Here is an 18484-nt window from a genome sequence, read left to right on the forward strand (position 1 = left end):
ATTCTGCAGCGTCACGCTTCCCCTCAGCGCGCGGCCACGAGGGGGCGCGCGCGGCCTGCCTTTGCCTCCTGAGGGAGGAACAGGAGGAGGCTTCGCCCTGAGCGAGGGCTCGCAGGCTGCGTGCTGCCCGCACGGATCTCTGCAGGTTCAGGTGCTTTTCCCCACGTGGTGAACACGGAAGCGTCGTGATGAAACGTGAGCCTGGCTTCCTGTGAGGCCGGAAGCAGGGCAGAACAACCCAACTGTCCATAAAGCACATGCAGTATTGAGTAACCGCTCAGTGTGTGTGTGTGTGTGTGTGTGTGTGTGTGTGTGTGTGTGTGTGTGTGTGTGTGTGTGTGTGTGTGTGTGTGTGTGTGTGTGTGTGTGCGCAGACACCGCCGCGTCTTCACGGCTCAGGTTAGCGGCGCGCGTGTCCGTAGTCGCGTCTCCGCGGCTGCTGGCTCCTGAGGCGCGTTCCTGATTGGTCCGTTGCGCTGCTCGTTAGGCCGCTCGGCCCCGCCCCCTTACGGGGCAGCCAATGTGCGGCCGACTTGTTCCGTCTGCGAGCTGGCGCTGCGTTCAGGGTCGGCTCAGGAAAACAAGAATCTGGTAAAAAAAAATAAAAAATTTAAAAACACGTGAGGAAACATATGAGGAAGGAAACCCGGATTATGACGTGAAACGAGACTGTTGTTACTAACATGATGCAGTGTCGTATCTGAACCACTTCATGGGAACTTTAACATCCCGGAAGACATCCTATGTTTACATGTTTACACGTTTACATGTTGACGATGTAATGTCTTTATCTGAAAGGCACACGCTGTAAATATATTACTATCGTACAATAGTTCAGTATAAATGTGTAACGTGAGTCTTTAACTGTTGATATAAATTAAATATATAGAAAAGACAAAAACTCAAAAGTATTTATGTTTCAAAAATATTAACAAATAGCAATATATCAGAAATGTCGAGAAGGGACAGGAAGTTGCAGTGAGCACTTGAACGCAGCATTTTAAAGAGACGACTCGGAGAGGAGGGCGAGGGAGGGAGGAAGAGGATGGAGGGGAGGAGGGGAGGAGAGGGACGAAGGAGAGGAGAGGGGGAGGGAGGAAGAGGATGGAGAGGAGGGAGGGGTGGAGAGGCAGGAGGAAGAGAGGGAGGGGAGGAGAGGGGGACGTGACAGGAAGGACGGGGGAGGGAAAACACCAAATAAGGAAAACTCTTCATTCACGTTTTTCAGCCTCTTCCTCTTGAAGCTCTCAGGGCTCCACTTCTACTTCTGCTTTCCTCTTCCTCCACTGAACACACACACACACACACACACACACACACACACACACACATATCCTCCGTTGTGTGTTTTTAGGACACAAGGCTCTCTTTCTCTGACTCTTCCTCCGGCTGCGTCAGCAGTCGTTCATCTGTAACTGAAGAGACGAAGCTTCATGAACAAGAAGCTCTTTCTTCAGAGGAGGAAATGAAACGTCTCTCTGGACGAGACTTCCTCTGGAGAGGAAACCTGTGTGTCTGGGTCACTCAGGTTCTCCTGCATTCTCTCTCCTGGCCACCAGGGGGCGACTCCTCTGGTTGTATAGAAGTCTGGTTTGTCCTGGACCACCATAGATACATATTGGACTCTCACACACATACATTTCAACAGTATGTGTGTGTATATATATATATATATATATATATATATATATATATATATATATATATATATATATATATATATATATATATATTTATATATATATATATATATATATATATTTATATATATATATATATATATTTATATATATATATATATATATATATACAGAAATATATTTATATATATATATAAGATTTGTCTGCAGTCAGAATGAGGGGCAACAACACACTGCTGTTGTTTACAATAATAATTAGAATAAATCAGTTTATTTAACAGCATCTTAAGTAAATCTGTAGAAAAGTGATCCAACCGACTCCACATCATCAATAGTTGCACCTTTTATTATAAAAAATATTTACAAAGATGCTACAATGTTTTTTCCTTAATATAAAAAAATGCATACATTTTACAGGTAATTCGTCTTTGAAGTTCTAGCTCCCAGTCAGACCAGAGGACATCCTGCAGGAGGCGGCGTAAGGTTCAGCGTGTCTAATACTGGTTCCTGTCAATACATCTCGTTTGCCTGAGTTAAATCTCTTCATCACGTCGATAAGGAACAATTGTTTTTGAAAAATGCATTTGATTTTCCACATCTTTAGGAGAAAGGCAACTGTTTGCATAAAGGAATTAAAGGACATTTGAGTCGCATACAATCATTTTGAAACACGTATGACAGAGCTGCATAGTGATTTGAATAGTAACCCGGATATTATTATTATTACTAAGAATAATAATAATAATACAAAATGTGAGGAATAAATAGGTACTGCATTCAAAACGGAGGGCAAAATTTGGATAAATATAATTTCATCAGGCCTCGTGGTTGATTTGATACGTCAATATGGCATGTCTGTACCTAGAGAGAATAAATACAATAAATAAAAACAACAATAAATTAGATTGTGTTGACACACGGAACTCTTCACTTGTTGTTCTGACGAGTGAGAGGAAGGAATATGGCTTCTGATGCAGTTTCACGCCGGGGTTTCTCCAAATGCTCCGTGAGGAAGCTGTGATTCTTGTTGTTATGCGTGACGCGCAGCAGCGCCGCTAAAGCTTTGGAGGAGAGAGACGCCGCTGCTGCGTCTCTCACCGACACGGGAAGACGCTCAGGCCGAGTTACATCTGAAAAACGCCTGGGAGGGAAACGTAAGAAGAATATCAAATGATACTTGCAAAAAATCCCCCCAGCTGTATAATGCAAAAAAATATATTTCTATATACACATACGTACATATACATATATTCCATTCATAATTGCTCAAATCTTTAGGAAAATATGCATCGATTCATAGATTTGGATTTACAATTTGTTCTGGTGTGTAGTGACGGCGTCCATGTTGCAATAAATAGAAATGGACAGAGAGCTCGTGAGACAGAATGAGACGTAAACATGGAAAGTACGTAAAGAAGAATGCATCATGGTAGAGTAATTATCTTTGCCCTCGCAGGTATCGTCACGTTCGGGGTTTCAGCAACAAAGTAGGAAAGAAACGGCTTCTGGATCCCAAAATGCATTAATTCCCCCGTTGCTACTTTTACTGCCAATTAGGTTGTTTTTTAGTGAAAGATGGAGGTCCGGACGGCAGCTGCCGACTGGCTACCGCGCTAACAGGCTAGCGACTAACAGGTTAGAGAGCTAACTGGCTAACAGGCTAGCGGACTAACAGGTTAGAGAGCTAACTGGCTAGCGGACTAACAGGTTGGAGAGCTAACTGGCTAGCGGACTAACAGGTTAGAGAGCTAACTGGCTAGCGGATTAACAGGCTAGCGAGCTAACAGGCTAACGCGCCAGCGAGCTAACACGCTAGCGGACTAACAGGATAGCGAGCTAACTGGCTCACACGTTTGCTGGCTAACACGCTAGCAGACTAACAGGCCAGCAAGCTAACGGGCTAACAGGCTAGCCCCCCAGCAGCCGGTCCCTGCAGCTGCCTGCTCGCGGTTCATTCCCCAGCTGGTCCCAGAAGCCTTCAGCCACCTCCGTGTGCCACAGCACCACAAACACAACATGCACTCGTGTGCTGTGCATAGTCTGGAAAGAGTCTGAGGGGTCAGCGCAGGCCAGAGGAATGTGGTGCGTTTCAGGACCCCACGATGATCTCCATGATGTGGTCCAGTTCGTTCAGGTCCGACCTGCAGCTCGAGCCGGAGCCGAGGGCCGAGGGCCCGTGAGAGGAGAGGCTCTCCAGCAGGTCGTAGGGCCCCATCTTGGGGGCGGTCTGCATGCCCGTCAGCACCGTGTCGAGGTCGTAGTAGGACGGGTCCACGTCCGAGAACAGCTCCTCCAGCGCCGGGTCGGGGGGCGGCGCCGGGTGCTTGATCTCAAAAGTCCCAAAAACCTGCTCCCCTGTCCTGGAGTCTGCGCTCAGGTGGTCCCGCTCGCCGCCCTCCTCGCCCTCCGACACGCACTCCTCGCTGTCCTCCTCCTCGTCCTCCTCGCACTCGCCGTCGTCGTCGTCGTCCTCCTCCTCCCAGCAGGGGCCCATGCCGAAGGGCCCCGCCAGGTAGGAGGCCGAGGACAGCTGCGGGGAGACGGGCGACAGGGCGGACATGGTGACCTCGGCCTCCGCGTCGCCCTCCATCACCACCTCCTCGGCGTGGAAGCCGTCCTCCAGGCCGACCACGGAGAAGGGCTTGGGGCTCTGGCCGCCGGCGGCCGCCGCGTCCGTCTGCCGGCAGAGCACCTCGGTGGCTACCAGGCGGTCCGTGGGGCACTGGGCGGCGGCCAGCGCCTGGGTCATGATCTGCCAGGTGCCGTCCTGGGTCATCTCCTCCTGGATCTGCCGCACCGTGTTGGCGATGAGCACCGAGCGGCACAGGTTGGGCTCCACCAGCATGTGGCAGAGCTGCAGCTTGATGAGCGACATGTCCAGCAGCGACTGCCGCTGCAGGCTGTAGGAGGACGTCAGCGCCCGGGCCGCCGCCGCCGCGGACGGGGGCGCCGCCGGGACCGCCGCCACCGGGACCGGGACCGGCTCAGTGCCGGGGACGGCCGGCTCCTCCGCGGAATCTGAGAACTTGCGCTTGGTGCCCTTCGGGAACATGGTGTCTCTCTGCGGCGGCGGGGGAGAAAGAAACACCGTCAGACACCCGACAACAGCTGACTCATCACAACAACAACACTGAATGTGATCAACAGAAACAACGTGCCATGTAGTTACAGTGTGCAGAGCTAGGGGATGTGTGTGGGGGAGGGGCTAACGGCTGCAGCTGTGACCTAAGCACGAACTACAGTTTAACTCTTTATGGACTACAGTAAACAGTTCATTGTTTGTTGTAGTTTTTTGCTGCGAGTTGGCTCTACCTTTCCTGTTGAGAGGCACAGGCAATAGCAATGCAGTCGGTCCCGGCTGCAGCGCTTCAAGTACTTTTGTACGAGAGACAAGCAGCTTTTGTTCAGCACCGTTTCTGCCCATTTTAGGCCGGTCTGAAGCAAGACTCCTGCTGGGCGGAACAACCACACTTTAACAGACCGCCGGGCAACCCAGAATAGCATGCTAGCGGCTAAATGCACACGCGGAGCGGCCCAGACCTTTTGTCAGGGGAACAAACACACAGCACTCAAGTTACATGGCGGGGCCCTGCAGCGCCGCCCGCGGCCACCGGGGGGGGCGGGGCACCTCGGATCAATACGCTGCTCGTCAGGGGTGAAAGTGATCAGAATGCAGGACACAGAAGCATTGACAGTATCTCTCTCACTTCAACACCAGGAGAGCAGCAGGTGGACGTTGAGCCGCTGCAGCTTTGAACTTTCCAGACGGAGAAAAAAGAAAGAAGCGTCTCTGGAATAATCAAAATGAAACCTGTTGGCCGGTGGCGCCAAAATGTCTACTGGTGACATTTCTTTACAATAACCCCACCAGGACAGAGGGAGCGAGCATGTGGACAGAAGCACAGCGTTAGAGGAGCAGGAGGAAGCAGACAGCAAAGAGTTAACAACATGGCAACAAACTGTTTCCTGTGGAAACCAAAAGACACTAAAACACGACTGTTATTGTCACAAATCACCTCCGACAGTAAACACACAACAGGTTTCCTGTCGCCCTTCAGGCCCTGCAACCAGTGCACGGGACGTCCCGTCATGGCGGCCAGCGCTCGCTCTAAGATGTTGAAGGGACATGAAACACACAGAGAGGCTCTCTGGCGGGATGGACCACACGCTCTACTGCAGGGACACGAACACCTGACATCGCAGCAGGAAGCAGGATGACATCACCGGCCTAGACCTGATAGAGCAGACGAGTTAAAGAACCCAGCGAGAGAACCTACAGAACCCGAGCGGCTCGCTGCCAGAGAGAACAACGTTATGACAGAGCCGAGGATCTAAAACACAAAGCAAAGGGTGAGATGCCTTCAGGGTGTGTTGTCTCCTTGTGTGGTGCGTTTGAGGCCTCCCTGTTAACGAGAGACTCTGAGCACTAGTCCTTAGAGGAGAAACAACAACAACCAGAAGACCAACAACCTGGAGGAAGACATGACAGGTGTGTGTGTGTCTGTATATATATGCATATCATATCATATAGACAGAGATGTTTGTGTTGGTAAATCAGTTTTTGGGGTTGAATCCCAGTGGTTCTACATTAATATGTAAACATGGCATCGTAGCTGCAGCACATGAACATAAACCCTCACACAGGATGCAAAGGAGGAACAATAAGGATGAATATTAATCACCAAAACCCTCAATAGTGTTACTGGCATTATGTTTTCAATATATTCAGAGGACGACATTCTGGGAGAAAACAACAAAACACTAAAACAACAACAACACACAATGTGAGCGTTCACATGAAACACTAGTGAAGGTCTGAGCTCCAGCTCGTGTCTGTTATCTCTTCCTGGTGCACTTTTAGTGCAACAATCGCTCTCATTGCGCAACACGCTTCAGTCTCGAGCTGCACATTCCTGCATTAGCCAATCAGAGCTCTTCTTGAGCGTCTTCACGGTCTACCTGTGTTTTCTAGCTCTGCTCCTCGGTACTGTCACGCAGCAGCAGCACATTGAGTGTCAGGACTCTTCAGTGAACCAGCCCGACTCTCTGGTGAAGGTAGGCGTGATGTCATGGAGTCACGTGACGTCAGCAGCCTCATAGTAGCGTAGTGACGCGGCTCAGGTCATCAATGTAACAATAACTCATAAACTCATCAAAGAGCAACACTGTCGCGACGAGATGTGAACACGTGACGTTCTAACTTGTCCAGCAGACATCAGGAAATGAGGAATCAAGCGGAACCTTTTGCTCTGAAATCACTCGGAAATGACGCAAATGCTCCCCGATAGCGCACTGATACGTGTACATGTACATGTGTGTATAAGTACACGCGTGTACATGTACATATACACGCATAAACACGTCGTGGCGGTTTTAAACGCCGCTAAACGGAGCACTGCGCTCACGCGCAGCCTCCCCGCGTCACGGCCCATCCCCCCACTGCACAGAGCCCACCGCGTCCCGGCCCCACGGTACAATACCGAATAAATAATAAAACAATAAATAAGCTCATTGTGTGTTTTATGAAGCGTCCCCCGCGGCGCCCCGCGGCGCGGCCCCCGCTGAGCCGCCGCGCCGCGCCGCGGGCCGCCGCCGCGCTGCCGCGTGCTTTGTCTTTTCAGCATCGAGCCGGAGCGACGACGACGAGGCCATTTTGCGCCAGCAGCCGGGCGCCGCGCTCCCGGACCCGACTCCAGCCCCGCGCGCCGCGGCGCAGAGCACCGGGCCGCGGCGCGCGGGGCTCCTCTCCGCTGGGCCTTTTGTTTTTACATTTCATCTATTCTTTTATTTGAAACATACAAAAATCGCGTTTTGGTGTGATTCTCGCACGCGTAAAGCTGCCCGAAGCGCCCACCCACACATCCTCCTCCGAGGTCCTTCCTCCTTTCTAGACCCAAAAAAACAAGAGTTTCCCCGCCGCGGCCGGGCTGCTAAGTTACCGGAATAAAAGAAGGCGCGAGCGGCGGGGGCCCGCGGCCGGACTCACCTCGTGTTTGTGTTATTTTATTCCCGTCTCGGTCATAGGATCGACGGCAGGGAAAGCGGAGATCAGGTTCAGATGAGATCATTCATGCCACGGCTTCAAAAAACTGAACCAGCTCTCTCTGTCCTGCTGCTGCTGCGGCGAGGAGGGAGGGCGCGGGAGGGGGAGGGGAGCCGAGCGCCATATGCTGGGATTCCTCTGCTCCCAGCACACACACACACACACACACACGCACACACACACACACACACACACACACACACACACACACACACACACACACACACACACACACACACACACAAGACGCGTTACTTTGACTAGTCCGGGGAGCAACGATGTGAAGTTGGCACCGAGAAGAAAGGAACATTAAAATATCATGAAGTTATTTTGGGATGTTTTGTTTCTGCAGTTGCTCACATTTTGCTTTTTTTTTATTTGTTTTTTTGGAATCTAAATGAGTCATAAAGCGGAGTGGAAGGTCCACAGGGTGCCGGGTCCGCAGGGTGCCGGGTCCGCAGGGTGCTCGGTCCCTGGTGGTTCTTCTTCGGGCTGGCCGGCTCCGTGGGCCAAGGCCCGGCCACCAGACGTGCGCTCCTCCTGGGTCTCGTCAGGGTGTTGGGTCTCGTCAGGGTGTTGGGTCTCGTCAGGGTGTTGGGTTTCCCTGGTCCGGGCGGGTCACTGATGTTTGTGGGCCGCGATCCATCAGGGTTTTCTTTAACCTCGCTTAGTCTGGACTCTCAAGCCAGACCTGTTTGCCTAAGGAGACCCTACAGAGCTGAGCCCTGGACTACACAGCTGCCAGGATCACTGAGCCACTGAAGCTCTTCCACTGCCTGAAGGTGGCGATTAGCAAAAACAAGTCCTAAAGCTAGACCTGAGTCCTAAAGCTAGACCTGAGTCTTAAAGCTAGACCTGAGTCTTAAAGCTAGACCTGAGTCTTAAAGCTGGACCTGAGTCCTAAAGCTTGACCTGAGTCCTAAAGCTAGACCTGAGTCCTAAAGCTAGACCTGAGTCGTAAAGCTAGACCTGAGTCTTGAAGCTAGACCTGAGTCTTAAAGCTAGACCTGAGTCCTAAAGCTGGACCTGAGTCCTAAAGCTAGACCTGAGTCGTAAAGCGAGACCTGAGTCTTAAAGCTAGACCTGAGCCTTAAAGCTAAACCTGAGCCTTAAAGCTAAACCTGAGCCTTAAAGCTAGACCTGGGCCTTAAAGCTAGACCTGAGTCCTAAAGCTAGACCTGAGTCGTAAAGCGAGACCTGAGTCTTAAAGCTAGACCTGAGCCTTAAAGCTAAACCTGAGCCTTAAAGCTAGACCTGGGCCTTAAAGCTAGACCTGAGTCCTAAAGCTAGACCTGAGTCTTGAAGCTAGACCTGAGTCGTAAAGCTAGACCTGAGTCGTAAAGCTAGACCTGAGTCGTAAAGCTAGACCTGAGTCGTAAAGCTAGACCTGAGTCGTAAAGCTAGACCTGGGCCTTAAAGCTAGACCTGAGTCTTAAAGCTAGACCTGAGTCCTTAGCGACATCCCCCGGGTGCGTGCTGCGATCACAGCTGTTGAACTGTACAGCTGGCCTAGTGACCAAAACCACAGACCGCCATTTTGATATTTTATTTTGTGTGTTTAGTTTAATCCATTTGGTGTCTGCAAAATATGGAAGCCCATTTCCGCCACAAAAAAAATTAGGACCAAAATTTAAAAAAAAAAAGTATAACAAAAAGTATAACAAAATAAATACAAAATAATTGACTTTTTTTATTATTTTTTTTTTCCGTTGACAATTATGAAAAAAAAATGAAAAAAAAAAGATCAAAATGATGAGCTAGTGAGTGTGCAGGTCCTTTCTCCGCCAGAGCTGCTTCTTGCTTAAAATCCTCTGTAGGTGTGTTTGCTTAGTTCAATCCCATGTGAATGAGCAAGCATTCACAGTATTTCATCTGATGTAAGTCACGTCTAAAGTACTTCAATGTACTCGCATCCATGTATATGTCAAATAGAGGGTAACCCATGTCAAAACAGCTGCTTCACGCTGTTGTGGTTTTGTCCTAATTATTTTTTTTTTATTTTTTACATTTTTATTAGTTATATATTTAGTTATTTTTGTCATGATTTCTTTTTTTTTGGTCCTCCTTTTTATTCATTTTTTATCCAAATTTTTTTCTTTTTGGTTCTAATTTATTTTTATTTTTTTGTGGCGAAAAGGCTTCCACAGAAGTGTTGGGCACTACTCTGACAGCAACTTTCCCATGGGGATTAATAAAGTATCTATCCATCACACATAGTCCCTCTCGTCCCCTGTAAGGGAACACAGGGAGCAGGATGCTTCCTCACTACTCCGAGCTGTTTGAAACCAGAGAGGATGAACCGTCCCTCCATTTGCCTGCTGAGCGTCTGCTATGTAAAGCTGTGGTGTGTAACTGTGAGCCCTGAAGGCTCCAGTGGTGCGTTTAAGGACCAGCAATGGTCGACTAAATCAACTGACTGAGCTTTACTTGTGAATGTGTTCTGTCAAATACATGCAATATTACAACTAAAACTACATGATAGAATAATATAAAATGGACAAAACAATAGAGCAAAGATGGAACCAAACAACCAAACCGTGTAGTAATGTTTTACAGTTGAGTGAATGAGTATTTAAAGTATTTTGGTGGTAATATTTTGAGCATGTTTACTCGCTTATGACGGAATACTTCTTCCACCTCTTATGTTTCTAAAAGTCTTTCCAGAGGTCTCGTTTCATGAAGCGGAACCTTTGTTCCCGACGACAGGAGAGCAAGGGGAGGAACTTCCGCCTTCGCGTCACTTCCGTTTCCAGAGAATTCTCGAACACACGGAGGACAAACGCAGGAGCACCGCGCGAGAGCCAGCCAGCAGCCGGAGGAGGCTTCTAGAAACAACGAGCACCGGCAGCCACACACCGACCCGCCGACCGGCAGAGAACCAACAACCCGCGCTCCCGCGCTGCCCAACGGTTACAAAATGGCCAAGTGGGGGGAAGGAGACCCGCGATGGATCGTGGAGGAGCGAGCCGACGCGACCAACGTCAACAACTGGCACTGGTGAGCCGCAGACCGGACCCACCTCGAGCCGCTGGCTCTCATATCGACATTAATATACAACAGACATGTTTACTCCATACGGTCGCGGCCGCGGGCAGCGCCTCCAGCGGGGCTCCACCGCGAGCAGTAATATTAATATTCATTTTCATCGTTACGGGTTGTGTTGTAATTGAATGAAGCGCGTGAAGCTAAACTGTCGGCGGCGCGCACGTGTCTCCGCGACGCGCTGGAACCTGCTGCGTGACGTCACGGCACCGTGTGTTTATTAAAGCTGATGTAAATCATATTTATGAATGCAGACAGATTACTTTGTTCCGGTCGGAAGCGTTGAGGTGGTCGACAGGGTCACCTGACCGTGCTCACCGTGACGTCACGCAGTGCTTTACCTGTCCAGTCTTTATATTATATATAATATTGAAGGATATCTTCCTCTAGGCGCCTGTTGGTTTTGGGTTAAGATAAATATAACAATTAAATTGTGCTGTAGTGAAGTGTGTGTGTGTGTGTGTGTGTATGTATGTATGTATGTATGTATGTATGTATGTATGTATAAATAAATAAATATGAGTTGTGTTTGCGTCCCTGCAGGACGGAGCGGGACGCGACCTCGTGGTCGTCGGACAAGCTGCGGGCGCTGCTGCTGGGCCTGAGCGTGCAGAGCGAGGACGGCCACTGCGAGGTCACCGAGGTCAGCAAGGTGGAGGGAGAGGCCTCCATCAACAACCGCAAGGGCAAGCTCATCTTCTTCTACGAGTGGAGCCTGAAGGCCACATGGACCGGTGAGTACGGCACGGACCCACAACACCACCAGGACCGCTCCTCACGGCTCCGGAGGGCTCAGCCTCGTCCCACTGCCGCCTGCAGATGAGCAGAAATATGAATAAAACTATAAACATGTGCAATAATAGATAAACATGGTAAACAACAAAAAGATAGCAGTACTAGTATGACACCTTGTATCAGAGTACTTCACACACTTCATATATATCTATATATATATATATATATATATATATATCTATCTATCTATCTATCTATATATATATATATATATATATATATATATATATATATATATATTCATTCATTCATTCATTCATTCATTCATTCATACATACATATGCTCTGGTTCCTCAGGAGAATCTAAAGAAGGAGTGAAGAACACAGGAACCATTGAGGTTCCTAACCTGTCTGACGAGAACGACATGGAGGACCTGGACGTGAGTTACCCACCGTGTGTGTGTGTGACCTGTGTGTGTGTGTGTGTGTGTGTGTGTCTGACCCGTGTGTGTGTGTCTCTGACCTGTGTGTGTGTGTGTGTGTGTGTGTGTGTGTGTGTGTGTCTGACCCGTGTGTGTGTGTCTCTGACCTGTGTGTGTGTGTGTGTCTGACCTGTGTGTGTGTGTGTGTGTGTGTGTGTGTGTGTGTCTGACCTGTGTGTGTGTGTGTGTCTGACCCGTGTGTGTGTGTGTGTGTGTGTCTGACCTGTGTGTGTGTGTGTGTCTCTGATCTGTGTGTGTGTGTGTGTGTGTGTGTGTGTCTGACCTGTGTGTGTTTGTGTCTCTGACCTGTGTGTGTGTGTGTGTGTGTGTGTGTGTCTGACCTGTGTGTGTGTGTGTGTCTGACCTGTGTGTGTTTGTGTCTCTGACCTGTGTGTGTGTGTGTGTGTGTCTGACCTGTGTGTGTGTGTGTGTGTCTGACCTGTGTGTGTGTGTGTGTGTGTGTGTGTGTCTGACCCGTGTGTGTGTGTCTCTGACCTGTGTGTGTGTGTGTGTGTGTGTGTGTCTGACCCGTGTATGTGTGTGTCTGACCCGTGTGTGTGTGTCTCTGACCTGTGTGTGTGTGTGTGTGTGTGTGTCTGACCTGTGTGTGTGTGTCTCTGACCCGTGTGTGTGTGTCTGACCCGTGTGTGTGTGTCTCTGACCTGTGTGTGTGTGTGTGTCTGACCTGTGTGTGTGTGTGTGTGTGTGTGTGTGTCTGACCCGTGTGTGTGTGTGTCTGACCCGTGTGTGTGTGTGTCTGACCTGTGTGTGTGTGTGTGTGTCTGACCTGTGTGTGTGTGTGTCTGACCCGTGTGTGTGTGTGTGTGTGTGTGTGTGTCTGACCCGTGTGTGTGTGTCTCTGACCTGTGTGTGTGTGTGTGTGTGTGTGTGTGTGTGTGTGTGTGTGTGTGTGTGTGTGTGTGTGTGTGTGTGTGTCTGACCCGTGTGTGTGTGTGTCTCTGACCTGTATGTGTGTGTGTGTGTGTGTCTCTGACCTGTGTGTGTGTGTGTGTGTCTCTGACCTGTGTGTGTGTGTGTGTGTGTGTGTGTGTGTGTGTGTGTGTGTGTGTGTGTGTGTGTGTGTGTGTGTGTGTGTGTGTGTGTGTGTGTGTGTGTGTGTGTGTCCTCCAGATCTCCGTCTCTCTGAATAAAGATGAACCTGAGTCGTCGCTCAGCGGCCTCATGAGGAAACTCGGGGTGGAGAAGATCCGAGAGGTTCTGGGGAGCTACGTGGGGTTCCTGAAGACCGGTACGGACCGGTTCTGTCCTCATGTCGAGGATGGCGTGCGGTCAGCAGCGCGTGACGACTGACAGATGAAACATGATGATAACAACACTATGACAGACGTTCATTTAACCTGCTTGAAGTGTGAAAGTGATCTCTTTTGTTTAAATGTGTCCTGCAGAGTTCACTCAGGGCATGATCCTCCCCACGGCCAACGGCATGGCCCAGACCAGCTCCCAGTCCAGAGCCAAGCTGGACCAGACCCGGGTACGCCTCACAGCGGCCATGTTTACTGTCTCTGCCTCACAGCGGCCATGTTTACTGTCTCTGCCTCACAGCGGCCATGTTTACTGTCTCTGCCTCACAGCAGCCATGTTTACTGTCTCTGCCTCACAGCGGCCATGTTTACTGTCTCTGCCTCACAGCGGCCATGTTTACTGTCTACTGTGTGTCTGTGTGAGTGTGTGTGACAGTGTGAGTGTGTCTCCGCTCGTCCTCACGTCTTCATCTTCGTCTTCCTCGTCTTTAGATCTCCTCGTCGTCGGGCAGCAGCTCGTCGGCTCCCGTGAACACCGGCGTGAAGATTCCCACCTGCAAGTTCAGCATGAAGGAAAAGTTCCTCACGTCGCCCGCAGACCTGTACCGAGTCTTCCTCAACCAGGAGGTGAGCAGCGCTGCCCTCAGCGGAGGCTGACAGGCGCGGGCGTGACCTTCAGGCGTCTTCCTTCCTCTGGGAAGCTAACAGGAACACATGAACATGTGCATGAGCCACTGAGCTGCTCGCTGTAGCTTCAGAGGAAGCGGTTCATGTGTCACCGTGTCCTTGTGTCCTTGTTTCATTGTGTCCTTGTGTCCTCCTTTCATTGTGTCCTTGTCCTTGTGTCCTCAGATGACGACGGCCTTCACTCACGCTCCGGCCACCGTGGACGGAGAGAAGGGAGGAAAGTTCCGTCTGCTAGAAGGAAACGTGTTCGGAGAATTCACAGAGCTGGTGAGACGTTTGTGTTTTTATATTTATACTCTCTTGGAGACATAATGGACGTGTGAACAACATGTAAACAACATGTGAACAACATGTAAACAACATGTGATCTTGTGTCTCAGGTTCCTGATGAGAAGATCGTGATGAAGTGGCGATACAACAACTGGCCCTCTGGTACGTCTTACTTTATTTAATAACACGTTACTTTATTTAATAACACGTTACTTTATTTAATAACACGTTACTTTACCCTTTAAAGTATAAATCTACATTTGCAGAAATAATTTGAGTAAGAAAAATACAAAAACAATTCAACTCTATATATATATATATAAATATATATATATAGATATATAGATAGATAGATAGATAGATAGATAGATAGATAGAGAGAGAGAGAGAGAGAGAGAGAGAGAGAGAGAGAGAGAGAGAGATATATATTACACACGTGATGTAAATATTATAATATAACATGTTTTCTCAGAGCACTACGCCACCATCAGCCTCTCTATAGATGAGTATATATAATATAATATATGTATAATATCCTCAGAGCACTACGCCACCATCAGCCTCTCTATAGATGAGTATATATAATATAATATATGTATAATATCCTCAGAGCACTACGCCACCATCAGCCTGCGGCTCTTGGACCGCAGCAGCGAGACGGAGCTGAAGCTGGAGTGCCGCGGCGTCCCAGAGGAGGAGGAGGAGCGCACGCGGGAGGGCTGGAGGAGATACTACTTTGAGGCCATCAGACAGACTTTCGGCTTCGGGGCGCGGCTCTACTGAGCGCCGCCTCGTCTTCGTCGCGTCTTCGTCCTCCTCCGGTTCGGACCTTTTTAAACTCCTCGTCCCCTCCCGGCCCCCAGGCGTCCCGTGTGAATGTTTTAACTCTTCATCGTCTGGACCCGGACGTCCCGTCAGCGAGGGCCTGAGCGGAGCCGCGTCTATAAATATGTAATTACTGCAGGAGCAGGACACGTGTTGCTGTCCCTGTCGGGAACGCCCATCTGTTGTTTTTCTAATTATTCAGTGTAGTGCAGATGCATGTTTCATTTAAGCGGAGATCTACTGCTGGAGTGTTTGCTTTGGTCTTTTCTTCCTCGTGTTCATTTGCTCACACTCGTCATCCTTCACGGGGTTTTGGCTTCAACACGTACATTTCCATAAAAATAAAAAAAAAGAAAAAATAAGTTTTCAGAATGAAACGCATCTATTTATTCATTATTTCACCTCACGATGTAAAAAGATTAGTTTCTTGGAATAAACCGATCCCTGATGCTCTCCTTCTGTTTTATTCACTTTGAAGCACAATGTGGAATTATTTATTTACAAGATTACGTCTTTAAAACTTCATTTTTAACGTCTTTAAAGTTTGTTAAAAATGAAACGGGAGCCGACAAGGTGCAAAGTTCAGTTTTAAAGGCTATTACAGTTATTATAAAATATACATATATTGTTATTAGTATAGTGATTAGCCATTATTTATTTCTTAATGGCCGCTTATCGTCTCCTTCCTCAGACGAGGAAGAGAATTAATTCTTAATCCACACGAGGAGAAACTAGGACCTCCTTATGTTTAATCCTGAGTGGAGTGACCCCGCCGGCCTCAGGGGGCGCTGTGGCGCCGTAGAGCCTTTTCATAATGTTTAATCCTGAGTGGAGTGACCCCGCCGGCCTCAGGGGGCGCTGTGGCGCCGTAGAGCCTTTTCGTAATGTTTAATCCTGAGTGGAGTGACCCCGCCGGCCTCAGGGGGCGCTGTGGCGCCGTAGAGCCTTTTCATAATGTTTAATCCTGAGTGGAGTGACCCCGCCGGCCTCAGGGGGCGCTGTGGCGCCGTAGAGCCTTTTCATAATGTTTAATCCTGAGTGGAGTGACCCCGCCGGCCTCAGGGGGCGCTGTGGCGCCGTGCAGTCTCGCTGGTGCAGGTCGATAGTCCAGCAGAGCGGTTGTTCCTGAGAGGAAGATGTTTAACAGACAGAATCTAAACGTCCAGCTGCTCAAACAGGATCATTTCTCTTTAATGTCACATGAACATTCTGAAGAAACATTTATGTTTTCATAGAACAAACGATTAGTAACACCATAAACACAATAAACACGTTTAAACTGAGATTTACTGTAAACACTTTTAGTTTGAAATAAACTTGTCTTTTAAAACACAAGAATCTTTTTATTGTAACTTAAACGTATTTGAAAGTGTGCATGTACATGTGTAAATATATTTGTATTTCTTTTTAGTTTATATTATTTATAATGTATTTTTTGTATCTATGTATATTGTTAATATATCTAAATTAAGTGACGAAAGGATAAATAATCTTTAAAAACTATTGAAATCACATCAAAGGGATTTAACATTTAATGTTTTCCTCTTTCAATTATAATTCCAAAAGTTTGACTTTTGACTTAATAAAAAATAAACATGAAGCCAAACTGTGATCTTAATTTAATTAAATAAATAAAACGAGTTTATTTCAAGGTGTGTCTCTGCTCATCAGGTACGAAGTCTGCAGCTGAGCGGAGTATTAATCCATTATCAGCTGTTTATGAGTCTGGATGCACCAAGGACTCCAAAGGTCAAAGATAACCCACAGAGGTCGTGTGTGTGTGTGTGTGTGTGTGTGTGTGTGTGTGTGTGTGTGTGTGTGTGTGTGTGTGCAGCAGTATTAGGAGTGTGTTCATCGTGTCTCTGCACTAACAGACATGTTGTTGGTGCGCGTGCTCGTCGTCGTGTGTTTAGCAGCCGGTGAGAAACTATTAGAAAACATCCGATACATGAAATATATATAATATATGAAATACATCAACATGGATTCTTTTCTTCTGTTCCAGGCGACACACTGATGGAGGAAGAGGAGGAGGAAGAGTTCCAGGTACACAAATATCTTTCTGCTCTTTCTAGCAAAATGTTTAAAAAACCTGCAAAACCTGATTATTACAACTGGAATGGGGCGTATATATATATATATATATATATATATATATATATATATATATATATATATATATATATATATACAATGTTAAAATCTGTGCAGTAAAATAACGACTCATAAAAGTTGATATATTTATTAACGATGGCGATATCTGTCGATTAATAAATGTCTGATAACAGTAATTCATTTAAAGGCTGTAGAAGTTTCCTTTGAGTTCATGCCAGATCTCCATTCAGAAGGCTAGAGATAGCATGTTATAGCATATGCTAGCATGTGATAGCATATGCTAGCATATGCTAGCATGTTATCGCATATGATTGCATGTTACAGCATATGATAGCATGTTACAGCATATGCTAGCATGTTATAGCATATGATTGCATGTTACAGCATATGATAGCATGTTACAGCATATGATAGCATGTTACAGCATATGCTAGCATGTTATCGCATATGATTGCATGTTACAGCATATGATAGCATGTTACAGCATATGCTAGCATGTTACAGCATATGATAGCATGTTACAGCATATGCTAGCATGTTATAGCATATGATTGCATGTTATAGCATATGATAGCATGTTATAGCATATGATAGCATGTTACAGCATATGCTAGCATGTTATAGCATATGATTGCATGTTACAGCATATGCTAGCATGTTACAGCATATGCTAGCATGTTATAGCATATGATTGCATGTTACAGCATATGATAGCATGTTACAGCATATGCTAGCATGTTACAGCATATGCTAGCATGTTACAGCATATGATAGCATGTTACAGCATATGCTAGCATGTTATAGAATCTTAAGAATCTTTCAGGTTTTCATTGTGTTTATTTATTAGTTTAGTCAGGAAGTCTTCCTTCAGGCTTCAGTGGGAACAAAAGCAGAACCGCCCCATCTGAAGGACCAATGAGGAGCCGACACACGGCGCCCACATGGCGCCATTCTGCGCCACTCTTCAGAACTCTTTAGAACTCTTCAGAACTCATTAGAACTCTTCAGAACTCTTTAGAACTCATTAGAACTCTTTAGAACTCTTTCGAACTCTTTCGAACTCTTCAGAACTCATTAGAACTCTTCAGAACTCTTTAGAACTCATTAGAACTCTTTAGAACTCTTTCGAACTCTCCAGAACTCTTCAGAACTCATTAGAACTCATTAGAACTCTCCAGAACTCATTAGAACTCTTTCGAACTCTTTCGAACTCTCCAGAACTCTTCAGAACTCATTAGAACTCATTAGAACTCTTTAGAACTCTTTCGAACTCTTCAGAACTCTCCAGAACTCTTGACCGTGAGAATGATGTTCCTCCTGCAGGATGTTCTAGGATCAGATTTCCCTCGGCGTGGTCTGCATCCTGCGTTCTCCTGTCCGGAC

The 18484-nt window shown here is 47.5% G+C and overlaps 2 protein-coding genes across 4 annotated transcripts; one reads left to right on the forward strand and one right to left on the reverse strand.

Moving 5' to 3' along the window:
- Positions 1–1973: 1973 nt before the first annotated feature.
- cdca4 (cell division cycle associated 4) lies at positions 1974–7765 on the reverse strand. 2 transcript variants are annotated; one of them, XM_068600312.1, is made up of 2 exons: positions 7627–7765; positions 1974–4701 (listed from the first exon to the last, which is right to left on the reverse strand). In XM_068600312.1, the coding sequence occupies exon 2, from the start codon at positions 4690–4692 to the stop codon at positions 3730–3732; it is 963 nt and encodes a 320-aa protein (XP_068456413.1). In that variant the 5' UTR covers positions 4693–4701; positions 7627–7765; the 3' UTR covers positions 1974–3729. The 2 variants fall into 2 exon arrangements, with proteins under 2 accessions (XP_068456413.1, XP_068456411.1); XM_068600310.1 differs by lacking the exon at positions 7627–7765 and adding an exon at positions 4953–7316.
- Positions 6084–15441, forward strand: ahsa1b (AHA1, activator of heat shock protein ATPase homolog 1b). Of its 2 annotated transcripts, none has more exons than XM_068600314.1 (10): positions 6084–6129; positions 10339–10680; positions 11269–11459; positions 11818–11900; positions 13074–13191; positions 13349–13434; positions 13697–13831; positions 14057–14158; positions 14272–14323; positions 14634–14692. In XM_068600314.1, the coding sequence occupies exons 2-10, from the start codon at positions 10601–10603 to the stop codon at positions 14675–14677; spliced, it is 891 nt and encodes a 296-aa protein (XP_068456415.1). In that variant the 5' UTR covers positions 6084–6129; positions 10339–10600; the 3' UTR covers positions 14678–14692. The 2 variants fall into 2 exon arrangements, with proteins under 2 accessions (XP_068456415.1, XP_068456414.1); XM_068600313.1 differs by lacking the exon at positions 14634–14692 and adding an exon at positions 14772–15441 and having other exon boundaries at positions 6089–6129.
- Positions 15442–18484: the final 3043 nt, after the last annotated feature.

The sequence above is a fragment of the Clinocottus analis genome, unplaced genomic scaffold (assembly GCF_023055335.1).
Source record: "Clinocottus analis isolate CAN_PGR_092001 unplaced genomic scaffold, fCliAna1.0.p SCAF_5, whole genome shotgun sequence".
Lineage (NCBI taxonomy): Eukaryota > Metazoa > Chordata > Actinopteri > Perciformes > Cottidae > Clinocottus > Clinocottus analis.

What these genes read in the sequence shown, in the direction of transcription:
- cdca4 (XM_068600310.1), bottom strand. Translation starts at nt 5,144, where the DNA reads ATGCTATTCTGGGTTGCCCGGCGGTCTGTTAAAGTGTGGTTGTTCCGC. An exon ending in TGTGCCTCTCAACAGGAAAG is followed by an intron (nt 4,702 to 4,952) that starts GTAGAGCCAACT and finishes CCGCCGCCGCAG; the next exon opens with AGAGACACCATGTTCCCGAA.
- ahsa1b (XM_068600313.1), top strand. Translation starts at nt 10,601, where the DNA reads ATGGCCAAGTGGGGGGAAGGAGACCCGCGATGGATCGTGGAGGAGCGA. An exon ending in CCAAGCTGGACCAGACCCGG is followed by an intron (nt 13,435 to 13,696) that starts GTACGCCTCACA and finishes CCTCGTCTTTAG; the next exon opens with ATCTCCTCGTCGTCGGGCAG. An exon ending in ATACAACAACTGGCCCTCTG is followed by an intron (nt 14,324 to 14,771) that starts GTACGTCTTACT and finishes TAATATCCTCAG; the next exon opens with AGCACTACGCCACCATCAGC.